This window comes from Natator depressus, chromosome 5 (assembly GCF_965152275.1).
Source record: "Natator depressus isolate rNatDep1 chromosome 5, rNatDep2.hap1, whole genome shotgun sequence".
Classification (NCBI taxonomy): Eukaryota; Metazoa; Chordata; order Testudines; family Cheloniidae; genus Natator; species Natator depressus.
The window spans coordinates 98692256-98709464 of NC_134238.1; the positions used below are offsets into that span (position 1 = coordinate 98692256).

Genomic DNA, 17209 nt, shown 5'->3' on the forward strand with positions numbered 1-17209 from the left:
TCCCATCTGCACCTTCATTTGGTGATTCCTCAGCACTGGATGTGGCTAGAGTGACCCCTCACCCCACCTGTCCCCATCACTCCTCTCATACCAGCTTATTCAAAGCAGCAAAGGTGTAAATCTCCCCAGCATATATGGAGTGCGGAGGCATCCGTGCACAGCAGCTCCTTCCCCATCACCCCCCTCACACAAAAGGCCACTGTAGTGTGGAGGGCCTTGCACACACGGAGTGAATTGCACCCACACAGTATTGGATTGAGGGTCCAGTGTTGGAAGATGAGTTGAGTTTGAAATCATTTCTAACCATGCTGTGTTTGTTGCCTAGCATTTCCATGAAGAGCTAGCACTGCAGATGGTGGTCAGCACTGGCATGGTGAGAGAAACCGTCTTCAAGTACGCCTGGTTCTTTTTTGAGCTTCTGGTAAGATTTCGTTCACAGCATTATATAACAGTTGAGAAATTAAATGCCATTTGTGCCCAAAGCCACAGGTGCAGATTTGTTGCTGTCTTAACCATCTATACCCCCCAATGCATCACAACCCACAGTTTAGGAACGTGCCCAGACTCTGTGTGTGTGTCCGTCCGTCCGTCCATCCGTCCAGCTAATCTTCCCCATAAGAGTAGACCTGAGGCACAGAGTGCAGACTGTCCTCCAGATCTGAACCTCCCCAAAGTTTGGAGGTATCGGGATAGGGGGTTTGGTTCAGCTCCAACTCTCCATGGAGCCCTGATGACTCCAACACATAAACAGAAAAATCAGCCTTATGGAAATCCTCTGAAATAATTTATCCTAACTGTAGCCAGCAGGATCTGGCCAGGGTCGAGGATTCAAAGAACCCTGCTTATGTTGTGCACTCATTGGTCCACAGCTGGCAAAGCACTGCAAGACAACAGTCAAGCTAGGATCTTTCCTTCATTTCAGATGTATACCAGCTGCCATTTTCTCTACTCTGCTAATAGCATGGGCCACTGGCTGCAGTGCCTGGACTCCACACACTGAGGTTCTCCCGTGCAGGCTTGAGGTGACTGATGTCACTGAAAGTGGTCTGACTTATTGGTGAACACTGGCAGCAAATAAACCATCCAAAAGCCAGCCAAGAAGTAGGAACTCATTCAAAGAGTGATATGCCAGGCCTGTCATCATGAGGGGTCAGAGCAGCAAGAACCCTTCGTGAGCACAACAAGGACCCACATCCTGCATTCTCTCTGATCTCAAACTCCTGACCAATGATCTTCTCTTTCTTTCTTATTATTGAAGCTCTGACTTAACTGTGAGCTTTGGATGAGTGAGGGATTGCAGGATGGAGACTAGAAAGTGAGTGGGTCAGGAGCGGAAAGGTTTTTCAAAAACGGATTTGACCTTTCTGCTGCTGGCTTCTTGCACCCCGTCGGTGCGGTGGTTGAATGAGGCGCTTTCCTTCTAAGTACCAATGTTCTGTTACAATGTCAGCACCTACATGAGAACATGGCGGTCCAGCAGGGGTGGTGTGCTTTGCCATGTATATTTGGTAAAATAGGCATTTATATTCCAGAACTTGAGCAGAGACAGGGTCTGGAGTCTGTAGTACTTCAAGAAATAAAAAATAAATAGGTGGCATGTAGGGAGAAATTGAATCTTTTCTAAGTGTATGTAGCACCTCAAGAGTGGAGAGTATGTCTGATGCCTGGAAGGGTCTCCCTCTCCTGGTATACCAAATGACCATCTGCCCTTCTTTCAAATCCCTCCTTGAAACATCCTTCTTCTATGAAGCTTTTCAGAGGTAATCTACCATAAAAAAGCATTTAATAAATATCACGCATTTTTGATCTTGGAACTTAGTTTAGGTAACAGCTGTATTGTCAGTCTGTTCTAGATCCTAAACTTTTTGGTTCAGGGACTCTGCATTCCTCTGTATATTATGTACAGCACCAAGCACAATGATGAAGGATGAAATCCTAACATTTGCACATAATAGGTACAGCAGGAACAGCAGGAATGCAAACCTCTCTGTTCTGTCCTGCCAACTTGAATCAACCCTGACCTACAGGGGCAACTTCTAGGAGTGAGAATAGTTCAGTCTCCATTTTTACTCAGTCCTTGGGCCCTCTGCTGACACTGACAACAAGTATGCCAGTTGTAATGGTGGTTTTGTGCAGGTGAAATTGACCCTTGTGGGAAATCAGGACCACAGTGCCACTGTTAAAGCAATCATTCGAAAGTAATGGGTTTTGTTTTGCAGATAAAGAGCATGGCTCAATATGTTCACAACATTGAAAAGCAACATACTCCACGAAGAAGTCGATTTTCAGATCGTTTCAAAGATGACATCACCACTATCGTCAACGTGGTCACCTCGGAGATCGCAGCACTTTTAGTTAAGGCACAGAAGGTAAATGTGGGATACAAAGAAATAAATGTAACATTTCCTAGCACTCTTTTTGTGGTTATTTCCCACAAGACCTACTGAGCCAAATTCAAACCTGGTGTAACTTCACTGACGTCACTGAAGTTACACCAAAGATGAATTTGACCCATTATTTCTATTTTATCTCACTTGTGTCAATCATTGTGTTGTAGATTCTAACATCCTTATTCATGTTGCATAACACCTTATTCCATGAGTGGTTCCATTGATTGCCCTGGGAATATTCAAGAATTAAGGTAACACTCACCCTGGGGAAGGTTTACAGAATCTGGTTCCAAATGATCTCATCACCAGCTTCAGATGCTGTTAATATGAAATTCACAGATCAAAAATAAAATCCTTACCTCACTGTAACTCTTTCCTCTAATATATTTGAAAATCAACATATTTGGTTATAAAAATGGAAGAATTTAAAAACCTAACTTACTTATCACCACTTATGCCATTTGTTTACGTTATGAATTTCAGTCATCTTGGACAGTGGAAATAGATTAGTCAGTTTCATTCTCTGGTTTTCACACACGAGCAAAATGCTATGGGAATGTTTAAATAAAAAACAGTGTCACTGTGACCTTTAAAAGCATTTCATGAAAATACTTCTGTTCACTTAAGTAAAACACTTTTTAACAAAATTTTAATTTATGCCCTCCATGCATTCAACCATGGCCTGTTTATGGCTTCTTTACAGATAAGACACAAATAGTCTTATATAGGCAGTACTGTTAATTAGATCACATCCTGATAGGGTGAGGACACAGGGTCTAATCGTGAATGTTCTCCATGTGTGAAAATACTACTGAAGTGCCTGGAGGGTTTAGAGAACTGGAAGCGTGTCCCCCTGGCTTGCTTGGCCCGGGCTAGGAAGCTTCTGCGCCATGAGAGTAAGAAAATATTGAACAGTATGAGATCACAGAAAATAGCTTTATATATCTGAACAGAAAAGACAAAAACATGAAAAAGTGACTCTCTGAACACCCTGAGGGGCTGTAAAGCCACTCTCTCTAACATGTTTCAGAGTAACAGCCGTGTTAGTCTGTATTCGCAAAAAGAAAAGGAGTACTTGTGGCACCTTAGAGATTAACCAATTTATTTGAGCATAAGCTTTCGTGAGCTACAGCTCACTTCATCGGATGCATGCTGTGGAAAGTGTAGAAGATCTTTTATACACACAAATGTATACAGTATGCATCCGATGAAGTGAGCTGTAGCTCACGAAAGCTTATGCTCAAATAAATTGGTTAGTCTCTAAGGTGCCACAAGTACTCCTTTTCTCTCTAACATGAGACACTGAAGGCTATACAATTCCCTCAGTCTCACTTCCTTAAACTGCTCTATCAGTCATGAATAAGCAACCTCTGTGGGACTTGAATACAAGCTAATTAAAACACACCCACATATGTACACACCAGAAGCAGTCACACACACACAATCAAACAGTTCTTTGAACTGAACTACACATAGAAACAAGATTTTTAAGGTTACATTCAAATTAGTAAATTTCAAATAACTCAAATTTTCAAATAACTCAAAAATTCAAATAACTCCGGCCTTATTTTCAGAGGCGCTGAGCATACACAGCTCCCAATGACTTCAGCTGTGGGTCCCTGAAAATCAAACCATTAGTAAATATTCAGACCTGAGCTGCTTAATCATAAAACCTAGAGATTTGTCTTGCTACAGTTTTTTTGTCACGAGTCTCAGATTTACGGTTTCTAAATAAAATATTTGATGTTCAATAAATAGAGTTAGAAACATTTTGTCAAATCTGTGTTAAGTATTTTAGTATTCTGGAAATAGTAAGCATTCAATTATTTTTTAAAAAATGAGAGTAGAAATGATTGCACCTGTAGGAAATGCAGACAGGACCTCAATTCCATTTCAGTGTTGTCATTTGCAAGGTTTGCATAACTAAAACTATTTTGCCTTACTGTGATATCCATCTCTGTGAATAACAGCAGAAATAAGTGTATAGGAACAACTCTGTAGATTTTCATAAAATCATACACATTAGAGCAGGAGAAAGACCAGGCTAGCCATCCCCTCGTAAGCAGAAGGGCTATTCCCTACACTGTATTTTCCTGTATTGTGTCAAATCTATTTTTAAATTATTCCAGCAATGGAACTTCCACACTTCACTTGGGTGAATGAGTCAGGTGATTTTATATATTATAAACCACAAATTCTTTTTTTTTTTTAAAGGAAACTGAACACGCAGAAAAGATCAACATTAGCTTGGCATTTTTCCTGTACGATCTGCTTTCTCTAATGGACCGTGGATTTGTGTTTAACCTCATCAGACATTACTGTAATCAGGTGCGCATCGTTCAGGACAGTATCTGAATGAAGTTTGGTATTCTGTTCAGTTCTGCTTCTGACTCATTTTTCCATCAAGGGACTGGCATTAGTAATAGTGCCGAAAAGGCAGGATACATTCCTTGCTTAATGGAGCCTGGGAATAGGCAGTGAATGCTGTCCGCAACCATGTGGATCCCAGGGGATGTGCAAAAAGTGGGAGCCCCTCCCTGCTATTTCCTGAGCCTCCCTCCTCATGAGCAGTAGCCACTTAGTGGACATACTGCTTTTAGGCCCCCTGTCATTCCCACGATCTGTATCTCTGCCAATGGCACTCAGTGCACAAAGTGGGATGCCTCTATGAGCAGTATTAACTTTTTCATAATTTACCAGTGGAAAAGTCTCTGTATTTGGAGGCTAGCTTGCTGTATAGAACAAACACCCCCTTCTTCTAGGCATATACCCCAAGCTTGTGAAGTCACAATTGTACAGTGTTTGAACAGAGGAGCTTGGAGGAGTAAGTGGGAGAAAAGGTTTGTGCTGACCCTGCTCCTCCTCTGGCATACACTGGCTACATTTCGGCAGATTTTTCATGCCTCTGCTTCCCTCTGGACCATGCCACATGGTCTTAGATTAAAAAAAATCCATCTTGAGCTCTAACCTCTTGTGTTCTTTGCAAATATCTTTGCTTCAAAATCCTCCTAGAAAATCCTAGTATAAAAATGCATGACGTCTCAATTATTTTCATACAAGTTATTTGGTGTTTCTTTATTTTTTTCTAAGCATTTTGATCTTGTGATCCATATAGCCTATTTCCATGTTTACTAAAAGAAGGCCAAATTCTCCCATTGGACACGTGCACAACTTCCACTGAAGTTCACAAGTGTTTTGCCACACAGTTTCTGCTGTGGCATTACACTTGTGAAGGGATCTGGCAGCACTCTTGGAACCGTATGGTGCATAGTGGAGGAGCAGATTCCTTTGTTTAGTTTGCCACAGGCACAACAGATTTTTAAAAAAGTTAATATTAGTATGCACAAAGGGGGGGCGGTGTGGGTGGGTGGGTAGGGGGGGAATCCTTCAAAATTACTTTCCAGACAAGCTTGCTAAGGCAATTGCATTTTTTCTGGAAGGAAAGAATAACTGATCCTTTCTTGGGAGGTCAGCCAAGTACAAAAACACCCCCACTAAACAGAGAAGGCCTAATGGATGGAATCTTGTTAAACACAAGAATCCAGTGAGCTTTTTACTGTCTGTTACTCTGCTCAGTTACTTTTATTAAATTGGCTGATTCTGTTTTAGGAGGAGGAGATTTCTCTGTGTACAGCTAAATTACCCGTGCTTGTCACATGATATTTCTGTTTGTTTTTTCTAGCTGTCAAACAAGCTCAATACCCTCCCCACCCTAATTTCTATGAGGCTGGAGTTCCTAGGGATTCTCTGCAGCCATGAACATTACCTCAATCTGAATCTCTTCTTCATGACTTCAGTGTCTGCACCAGCGTCCCCCTCTCCCTCTCTGTCATCACAGGTAGGCATCACTCACATGTCTGCCGTATCACATGTCAGACATCCTGATATGAAGTACGTATGTGGAGAACTGATGGTCTTTCCACTGCTGCTGTATTCAGCTACTTAAGTCAGGATTCATCAGTCTATAATCATCAAGAGTTGCGAGCTCCCTTTTGTAGAAAAGGGGCAGAAAAGACTAATATCAGCAAGGTGTTACTATGAAGCTGAATTACACAAGTTCATACATATCATGCCGTGCGAACGTGGGGGAAATGTTTGTGGGAATTTTCAGTCGGCGCGGCTAGAAACACCTATTGAAAAAAGCTATGCACACCCACTGTACAGCAATGACTGTGCTTGTGAAGATGCAGCACACGGTACTATCAGAAAGATGGCAACATCTGTTTGTGAGGGTCATAGCATATGGAAATATGTGGCAGACTTTGCATTCTGAGCTTTTGTACACGTTCTCACTGGTCATCTTAAGTGTACAGGCAAGTCAATATTCATTAAGGCAACGGTTTTTCTTAAGGTCCGTTCTGACCATTAAAATAAATCTTGAGGCTCTGAGAGTCAGGATTTCCCAATGTTGTTGCTAAAGGCTGATTCTTGACACCAAACAGTTGGAAATGAGATTCCACTACTAAAGATACCAAGGAACTCTGCATAGCTATCAAAACCAGATACTGCAAAGCAGAGCCTGGCAGCTACCACTTAGAATCGATCTTCTCCTTAGGCAATATCATCAACTCTTTCCTCCCTTAGGAGTCACCCACAAAGTACAACCTACTCGAGCCACTGGGCTTTTTGCTGCTTTTGCATGATTTGCTACAGTAGCTGGCCACCAATTTAGTAACTCTGCTCTGTCTACAGGATAGTTGCTAACTTGAGTGAGATTTTGTTGCCATGGGGATAAATCTTGTGGAATTTTTGTTGAGAGCTCATATATGAAATTAATTTAAACGGATGCTCCATGCCCCTGTATTACTGCAAACAAACAGCTACGCCTGCATCTATATGGCAGCTGAGATAGGACCACTCCGTAGGGGTTTCTTCCAAATTCAAGCCTGCACTATCCCAAAGTTTGGGGCGGGGGGGTGTTCAGAAGTGGGGTTTTGATTCAGCCCATTATGGAGCTAGGGGTCAACCACAAAGTTGGGATCTGGTTTTTATATGTTTGTTTTCTGCTAATATTCAAGCAAATTAGTTTTGGCAGAAATATTTTCAAGTGAATATTGAAGAATATTAGTGAAAAGCAAATTGTAAAGCTAAGTATTTGCACTGGAAACAGATTCTAAGAGTTATGCTCACCCAGTCAGGAACAGAAACGTACCAAGTGACCTATGGCTCAGATCCATGGTTACAGCTGAGGAGCTGATAGCACAAACTCAGCGGCAACTCTGCTGATCCTGGTGTGGCTGTGCATCAGCCCCAGCCATATGTTATAGCAAATCGAAGGCTGCTCTAAATTACACTGGCTGCTAGTGACCCCAGACACTGCCAGGATACAGGAAAAGCATGTTCAGACCTCCTTCTTGGTGGCCACATTTCTGTACCTGCCATGGGGTATTGGGGGGGTGCACGTGGCAAAGAAGCCACTACTCAGGCTCTGCACTGGGGTGATCTTCCCAGGGTTGGCTATGCCAGCTTTAGGGCTGCTTTGTGTCAGCAGAATGGTACAAACTCTACAGAGCAATCTGAACACAGGGTTGATTCTGGCTTTGTGTCCTATTCAAACTAACAAACACAGCTTGTTTGCATATCAAACACTCGCACCGAGTTGCTCATGCATAATTAACACAGAGGGTTAATCATAGAAAGTATTCACTGAATAATTCCTCAAAACAGATTTGAGAAAATTGTAAGCAGATAACTGCAAACAGTAAAAGAGGCTAAATGCATTGAAGAAATTACTCTGTTATAATTGCACGCTCTGCTCTAGCTTTGCATAGCTCTATATATGCATGGGAAAATTTTGTTTCAGAGAGATTTTGCTCAATTTGATTGAAAAGCTTGACATTTTTATTGTACATTCCAATATTTCCCTCAGATGATTACCTTGTTCCCATGTTGTATTCAGTTGTTTACAGTAGAACAGGCTGTTAGCTGTATTTTCAGCAAGTGACACTATTGTCTGTTTAAACGAGTTGTATTTTCTTTGATCATCCATTAAAACACCTAGTATACTTTTGCAGAATTCAAGCTCCTGCTCTAGTTTCCAGGATCAGAAGATTGCCAGCATGTTTGACCTTTCGGCAGATTATCGTCAGCAGCACTTTCTGGCTGGACTGCTTTTCACTGAACTGGCAGCCGCACTGGACACGGAGGCAGAAGGGTAGGTTTCTCAGTTTTTAAGAGGATTTTTTCTGATGGCCCTGTGATCAGTCCTCAGTACGGTCACGTGAGAGATGTGGGTTTGATTTTTAGGTCCAGCCTCTTGCTTTCCATTATGAAGATGCTACAAAGGCAGTATGGTCAGCATAGCAAGAGAGAAAACCACTTATTGCTCCCTCTGCCTTTGGAGTAGAATTGATAGTGTTTCACTGGCCTTGTGTACCCTGGAGAATGTTGGTGTGTTACCTTCCATGTGCATGCTTGTAACAAACCACATGTTAACCTCCATGTGCGTGCCTGTAACAAACCACATGTTAACCTCCATGTGTATGCCTGTAACAAACATCCACTGCAGAATGGCTCCCATGGAGCCCAGGCACCCACCCCACCGTTTGGAGTAGACTTATTCTGAGCAAGGTGAACTATCAAGTTCTCTGTCTCGGAGGGCAGCTGTGGTGATATAAAACCATAGGAAAAATAGGGGCTAATGTATGGTACAAGAAGCATATGGGGCAACTCCTTGAAGAGGGAACAAAAAGTTCTGTTGGAAAGGATAATCTCTCTTAAAGATAACATATCTTTATGCAGAGTGTGATGAACACTAGCCCTACAACATCTTGGAATGAGCCAGTTATGTACAACGCTTACTGCTTCAGTCAAATAAACGTAGTGCTTTCACCCTGTGGATAATTACTTAGTGGTCACTTTGTAATAAGGCAATAGTACGATTGCTTTGTAGGCAAAATGTTCTCCCCCAGTGAATGCATGTGTATTATTTACATGCGATAGTGATAAGTAAATATGGAGCAAAAATGTCATTGGGAATTTCACATCCCATCAGCGGGAATTTCACTTGCTCTTAGCAAGGTGAAGGTCTTGAAAACACTGCTGCCTTCCATCATGCTGAAGGATTTGGTTAGACAATTGCCGTACTTGACCATTGCAAGGGTGTGACATGTTTCTTTAAATCTGTTTCTCCACCCTGTTGAAATTGCCTGGGACAGTTTTCCCTACTTTGCAGGTGTGAAGTCTGTCATCTGGATCAGGATTTATGTAGGGAAAGCAGACTGAGATGTTACTCTCTGGTTATAGCATAAGGAATTATCCACAGAATATTTATGAACTTCCTTCACCTCAATCATCTCTCATAGCCTCTTTGATCCATATAACCTGCATGTGTCTCAGTAACAGAGCTAGTCCTTGTTTGTGCTGACAGAATCAGTAAAGTGCAGAGGAAAGCGATCAGTGCTGTGCACAGCCTGCTGAGTTCCCATGACCTCGACCAGCGCTGCTTAAAACCAGAGGTGAAGGTCAAAATTGCTGCCCTTTACCTCCCTTTGGTTGGGATCATTTTGGATGCACTGCCACAGCTGTATGACTTTACAGGTAAGACCTTCTTTTCTTCCCTTATTTGACCTCTCCAAGTGACTTCATGAAGTGAGCTGACAAAATGTAAAAGGGATTGCCTTAACTACTCCAAACATGCTTGCGAGTGCAAATGTTTCTTTAATTAAAAGTAAGTTGGATTTTCAAGTACAGAAAAATGTTTATTCAAATACTATAACTTAGAAACTGTACAGAAATAATAAGGTGAGCAAATGATAGAGCAGTGCTTGATTATACATAATGCTATATCACTGATTAATTAATAACTATTCTGATAGATGGCTAACATATAAACATGGTCCCTGCCGTGGAAGGGTTACAATCTAATATTAAGATATAAATGGGTGTAACAAACAATAGCGAGGAGAATAAGGGTAACAATGTTATGTTGTTACATTATTTAGCTAGTGCGCACCTAGATGAGTTGGATTCTGTTAGATTTTTTTGTTTGCTTACTTTTATGCTGTTTGTTTAATTAGGAAGTAGTAACAGGTTTACAAATTGACTTGCTCATTTTATGTACTCATTTTTCTGTTATTTGATAGTACAGTTATCATGGTGCTGTAGTTAAAAGGAGCATTTGCAGGCGAATGTGACTAGCAGGCTCAAGAGTCTAGAACAGAATTTTTATCCTAAATCACGAAACTACAAATACTGTTCTCAATCTTTAATCCTTTTAAAAAATAATTCTCTACACTGTCTGACCCCTGTCATATTTGACTTCAATGAGTTCTTATGGATTTGTCGCAGGCAGCAGGTTGCCATTTTTTTTTTCAGAGGAACCAGCTATTTATGTTCTATTGAAAGGACAGCGCTGTGCTACTTGCAGAACTACCATTTGTTTTCATGAAAAATTCAAGGCAGCAAAGAAAAACGTATCGCTGTTTTGAGAAATACAGTTTTTTACCAGTTATGAAAACTTTTTGTACATGTCTGGAATAAAACAATAATATTTGGAACTTCTGTTACCACCTGCCACCCAAGAGTGTTGAAACACTTGACACACACTGGTTAAACCTCACCATGCTCTGTTAATCGAGGTTTTATCCCTATCTTGTAGATGAGAAGACTGAGGCATAGCAAGGATAAGGCCTAAACATTCAAATGTGTCCAGTAGCTTGGGGTGCCTCTGTTTTGGGGTACCTAAATCGAGATGCCATGAGCTTAGTTTTCAGAGGTACTGAGCACGTTGAAATCAGTTGCTTAGCACCTCTAAAAACCCGACCTTTGGTGTCTCGAGTTGAGCACTGAGTATTAGAGGACCTTGTAAAAATTAGTTTAAATAACTTATTTGCTCAAGGTAACTCAGAAAGCCTGTGGAAAAACAGGGAACAGACGTGAGGAGTCTTGAATCCTAAGCCTGTCTTTTAACCAGTAGGCACCACCTCCTCTGTCAGTAGTTGCCAGCTTTGTACGGTGTTGTGTTGTATGTGCGAGACGGGCCATCGACAGGCAAGGATGGCAAATGTGGGTAGCCCAATGTGCAGCCAAGCCCCGAATGGACTAACGTCTAAGGTATTGTTTGTGTATTTCTGTGAGAAATCTGCCACGCAAGCACAGCTTTGGTGATAATGCTTAGTAAAGTAATGTCATTGACCCTGGCATTGGTGATTTAATCCAAGCAGTGCAAAGCACTGGTTTGACACTGTAGTTCATAGCCATCCTGAGACCCTTTAGTGGCTTTGCCTCTGAAGCATAAATCAACTTTACCAGACAGCAGGAGTGGGTTAGAACAGATCCTTCTATCCTTGTGCTTATTTGTATAACCTGGCCGTCTGCTGGTAGTTGCAAACTGTCCAGCTAATCCTACATAATAATGTTGGATTATGCTGTGCAGAGTCAATGGGGCATTTCACATGTAGTTTCAGAAGCCCGCAGTGGGAAAAGTCGTACAGGGAGTCCCGAGGAAGAGCAAGAATCTACAAACCCAATCAATCAGTCTGTTGCCTGGGCCATTGCGGGGAATCAGTTCAACCTCCTAAGGACTTCAAGTGCACCTCTGTCTTCCCTGGTATGTCTGCATTGCTTTGCCAGGCTTTCTTTCTGGCAGTATTATTTTATTATCCTCTCGGTGAGGTTACCCTAAACCGTCAGAGTATGAGAGAGACAGGCTCCTTGCTTTCAATTCCAGTGCTTGGCCTGGAACAGCTGGGAGCAGCCACTACAGGGAAAGACCAGCTTTGCCCCCATATCTATGGGCTGGAGGGAGAACAATCAGTAGCCCTGTGGAAATGGTACATGTGGAGTCTGGTCAGCACTTAGGAGCTGTGAGAGGCTTGAGTATTCTTAGTGAGGGTGGGATCTTGGGAGATTTTAGCTCTAGCAAGTTTCTACTGTGCACGTACAATGTCCCATTTTTCAAAGGCTGATAAAAATTGGCCAGATTTGTATGGATTTTGACAGGGATGGCAAAAATCATACGCTGCAGCCCTGCCACATGTCAAGTCCCTGGTCCAAATCATGGGGGGAATAGAGCATTTCAAAGGAAAGGTTGCCGGAATTTTTTCAGATAGGTAAAACAATTTATTTTCCCCTGGCCTCATGCTTGGAATTGGCTGAACCATTTTGGCTGGAAAATAATAATAAATAAATAAATAAATAAATATTAAAAAGCCTGAATCAGACACCCATCAGCCCAAACGGTTAAAGTTTGCCAAAGTTATAAGCAACTGAAAACAGGCCTTGTAATGGAAAATGTCAGACAATTAGCTCTACCTATGATAAAGCTTTCTGTTACATGCTTTATGCATTTGTACAGGTTTAACTTTTGTTGCCGTTTAGTGTTGGTCTCACTTTTGTAAGCCTGCATAAACAAAAAATGGTTTCTGTTTGCATTCAAATGTTCCTAAATCCTTTTAGTATCAAAATAGCAACCTTTTATACATCCATATAGGGCAATATTTTAAAAAATAATCATTCAAGTAACTGCCACAAAATATGTGCACACTCACAAAAGGGTCATTACACCTATAAATTGGTAAATGTGTGCCTAGTACACCCTTAAATAGTTAAAAGTATATTCTTGTGTGCTCAGTTACCCTGACTGCAATCATTCCTTTATACAAGCATGGAAATATTTTTTGGGCACAACTTGGGGTAATTGCTTTTAAAATGTGGCCTATAATTTATGGCCCAGATTTCCAAAATTGCATGGATGTATCTGTGTGCGCTAATGACCACTGAGATGTGTGTATCTGTGTAAACACGTTACATTACAAAAACAGTAGGAAACACAACAGGAAAGTCCTTAACAATTAGAGAATTCTATCTCTACACTACATGCTAACAAATCTGATGTAGAGATAACTACCAACCAGTGCCCCTTTCTCTCTCTCTCTCTCTCTCTCTCTTTTTTTACACACATGCACTTCCTGTCTACACAGCCTCAGCTGTATGTTATAAATATTGAATATGGAATAGATGAAGCACTCTCAGCATGAACTATGGTTTTGATACAAAACTCCACCAGTATTTAAATAATATTACTGAACCAGTATGATTTGTATCTTTTTTCTCCCTCCATGGAACACGTTTTTTATCTGTTTCTAGCCCTACAAACAGTACAACACATTAAGTCCTGATACTACTCGCAACCTTTTGATCTGTTTCCTCTGGATCATGAAAAATGCTGAACAGAGTCTAATTCGGAAGTGGATTGCAGATCTTCCATCCATGCAGCTGAACAGAATTTTAGATCTTCTTTTCATTTGCGTTTCATGCTTTGAGTATAAGGTAAATGGAACTTTTCACTGATACTTTGTCACAATTTTTTAACAAACTCTAGTGCAATCCTTCCCTGGCAACCCATAATTCTGTGACTGGAAGAGGTTAAACTGGCTCTCTTGTCACCTGATCCTCACCATTGTTAGGGATGAGTAAACTGATTCACATAAAATAATTGACCCAAGCTTTTGAACAAAACTCAAATTAAACTTTTTATGAGATCCTATAAAGTTGTTTTAAATTATTTATTGATTTCCTTTTTGTGTGGCTCTGAGCATCTTACTTCTGAATAGAAGCAGGAGAGCCAACAGTTGTGCAAGTGAGTCTGTTTTACCAACATTTCTCTGCTGAGACATTCAGATAAGGAGCCAGGATTTTGAATATATCTGTCTATCTAAAGTAAACCTACAATCTTTGGAGTTTCACTCACCATACATTTTTACATATTTCTACAGTCCAGTTCCTTTCCTCTTTCCCTCCGGCACATAAATAGCCCGTGGGAAGGTGGGTTGGGGTAGCTTCTTTCCACGCACTCTTTCTTCTACCCTTTATAGCGAGCCATGAGATGGAAGAATGGTCTTGGGGTTCAGGCATGGGTCTGAAAGTCAAGGCTCTTATCTAAGCCACAGATTGCCTGTCTGAACCTGGTCAAGTAGTTTTTGTGATGAGCCTGTTTCTTCATCTGTAAAATTGGAATAATACTACCTACCTACTTCACAAGGGAGTTGTGACACTAAATACATTAACGCACGCAAAGCCCATTGCATAGAAGATGCTACAGAATTGCAAACTATAACGGTAGCATAATGACAGTGGGGCCTTTTGAAATGTTGGAGCATCTTAAACAATCTGTCCAATTCCACCTTTCTCCTTACTTCCAGCTATCCCGGTGTGCTTAGAAACAGTATACACACTAGCCCTTTGACAGTGTGCATGTTGCTATTGTACTTTGATTGTGTGTGCCCTGTGCCCCTTTGATAGTGTTCAGTGCCCTCTGCCTGATCTGGAGACTGTAGCTACAGCTTTGGTAGTACACTTCGGACGAAGAGTTAATTTGACTATATGTACTTTAAGGGGGCTGCTCAGAAACTGATCACTGAAACTTTGCTTTCTCATGTATGTCCAGGGCAAACAAAGCTCTGACAAAGTCAGCACCCAAGTGCTTCAGAAATCAAGAGATGTAAAAGCCAGGCTAGAAGAGGCTTTACTGAGAGGCGAAGGAGCCAGGGGTGAAATGATGAAACGCTGCAGGACACCAGCTGGTACTTTCCCTCCCACCCCCTCTAATTTTTAATTTAATTTTTATCAAAAGACTTCAAGTGTGCTGTGGATATTAATGTTCTTCCCTTTGTGCCTTTGGAAGGCAATAAAAGCTGCAAATGTATTTCTCTCCCTTTCCTGCCCTTGCAGACTTTTCTATGCTTTGCTGTGGATAAAAATGTTTTTAGCTTTCAACATGTATAATATGTGAGCTCTTCTTATGCTAGAAATATGCAGTCAACATATCTCAAAAAATCACATGTAATGTTTCTTTGATTCTGTTTTAAGTTATGCATAGTCTATTAATAAAGGGTGAGACACTGTCAGTTGCCTTAGGCCCAAAAATATATGGAGAGACATTTTATGCAATTGGAGACTGAGTTTCAGCCAGACCTCAGTCCACCCTCTAGTTTTGTGGACATATGATTCATGTTTGTTGCCTCTCAGTGTCTTTATATGTGATGCACTCCATCTATAAATTTAAAAAATGATTCTTCTAACTGCTAGAACTCCAAATCCAGCTGGGAGGGGTGGGGGGAAGGATCTGAGAGTCAAGCTGGGTTATGTTGACTTGTGCATCATTGCCAGTAAATATATTTTTTGTCTGTAATGAGGATCCACTTAAAAATTCTGTGGATGATGCCCAGGCCAGAATAGATTCTAACTCACTCTCCCATAGTTGTATTGGCTCTGCAGAGCTAACAGGAATGAAAAAATAGTTAAAATATAGGGCTATGCAGGTGGGGATGTTAAATAGAGGGATGCTGGCTCCATGGTACATTCACCCCACCTCCAAATCTTATGGCCTCTTCGTCATGAGGATAGTATTCCGTATGGATATGTGGATCAGAGGGGTGGGTGGAGCCAGAGAGCAGCTGTTTTCTGAGAGTTGGGAGTTATTGTTGTTCCAAGCAACATTAATTTCTACTGGGCCTCCCCTGCATCTGCTACTGTGCAGTCACATGGGGAGGCTGTCAGAAGAGAGGAAGACTACCTGGGGAAGTCTGTGAGGCCACTGGGCCTTCATGAGTGTACTGAGATTAGTATCTCTGTGGGTCTAAGGGTTACACTCCCTACCTGATCCATACAGAACAAATCCTGCCCCTCAGATGGATTGATGAGGAGCATGAGTTGAAACTCACATTTCCTGCCCCTTATATGGGTTTACATGGCCCTTTATTTTATCAGAATTGAAAGCAGATAGGATCCAGAAAATGTAAGGAGAGCAGATCTGTAAGGACATTCCTTTTTATATAGTTGCTTTTCTGACCATATCTTTCTTGTAGGAGCAGAAGGAAAAAAGTGTGTGTGCTTCCACAAGTAGTCTGTGTGCACAGTGATGTCATTATATTAGTGCCCTCGTACCAGGAAGAAACATGACCGTGGTTTCGAAAATATTAAAAATAAACAAGTTGCTTATACAGGGAGGCAGTCGATTCAATTCAAAATGGATTTTTAATTTTCTAAGCCATGTGTAACAAACATAAATGTATAAACCCAGATTTTTAAAAATGATTGACAATGTGCATTTACTAGCGTCCAGGAGACTTAAAGCTGGAAGATTTGAAAACTGTCTGACTGTTGCAGAAATGTAGATCCTCCTGTACGATTTGATATCAAAATCCAGATCACCCCTCTGTGCTTTAATCTTGCTGACATATGTTGCCCTCTTAGGGAATGACAGATTCCCAGGGTTAAATGAAAACCTGCGTTGGAGAAAAGAGCAGACTCAATGGCGGCAGGCAAACGAGAGGCTAGATAAGTAAGTCATTTAATAAATTTATATCTCTTTTACCAGAACTAACCTTATTTTTCCCAGGATGATTTTATTACAAAATCCGCAGCTTCAGTCCAGCCCCAGTCTTCAGAAGGGCAAAGAAATCAAAAGTGATTACCTAGCACAGTGGTTTTCAACTGTGGTCTATGGACCCCTGGGGATCTGCAGACTATGTCTAAGGGGTCCACGAAAGGTTGTTGTTACTATAGAACAGTGGTTTTCAACCTGTGGCCTGGGGCCCTGTGGGGGTCTGCAGACTATGTCTAAGATTTCTAAAGGGCTCCACACCTCCATTCGAAATTTTTTAGAGGTCTGCAAATGAAAAAAAGTTGAAAACCACTGATCTAGCACAAGGATGCTGGATGTTGCTGTTACACAATAAGGAGATTGTAAATGCTTGAATGAGATGTTTACCCTGTTATCTTGTGTTCATTAACTGCATGAGTGACACTGGGTCACTGATGCATATACTGAAAACCCATAAGAGGGGGTTATATGACTTATGTAGTGGTGTAGCTAT

The 17209-nt window shown here is 41.3% G+C and overlaps 1 protein-coding gene across 1 annotated transcript in view; it reads left to right on the plus strand.

Moving 5' to 3' along the window:
- The window catches only part of DOCK8 (dedicator of cytokinesis 8), a 131905-nt gene that overhangs the window by 87770 nt on the left and 26926 nt on the right, over positions 1-17209 (plus strand). The window contains exons 24-33 of the mRNA XM_074953288.1: positions 326-421; positions 2220-2369; positions 4605-4718; positions 6073-6228; positions 8405-8544; positions 9760-9929; positions 11792-11940; positions 13479-13661; positions 14779-14914; positions 16587-16674. Of these exons, the coding sequence (XP_074809389.1) occupies positions 326-421; positions 2220-2369; positions 4605-4718; positions 6073-6228; positions 8405-8544; positions 9760-9929; positions 11792-11940; positions 13479-13661; positions 14779-14914; positions 16587-16674 (1382 nt within the window). The remainder of the gene's footprint in view (positions 1-325; positions 422-2219; positions 2370-4604; positions 4719-6072; positions 6229-8404; positions 8545-9759; positions 9930-11791; positions 11941-13478; positions 13662-14778; positions 14915-16586; positions 16675-17209) is intronic.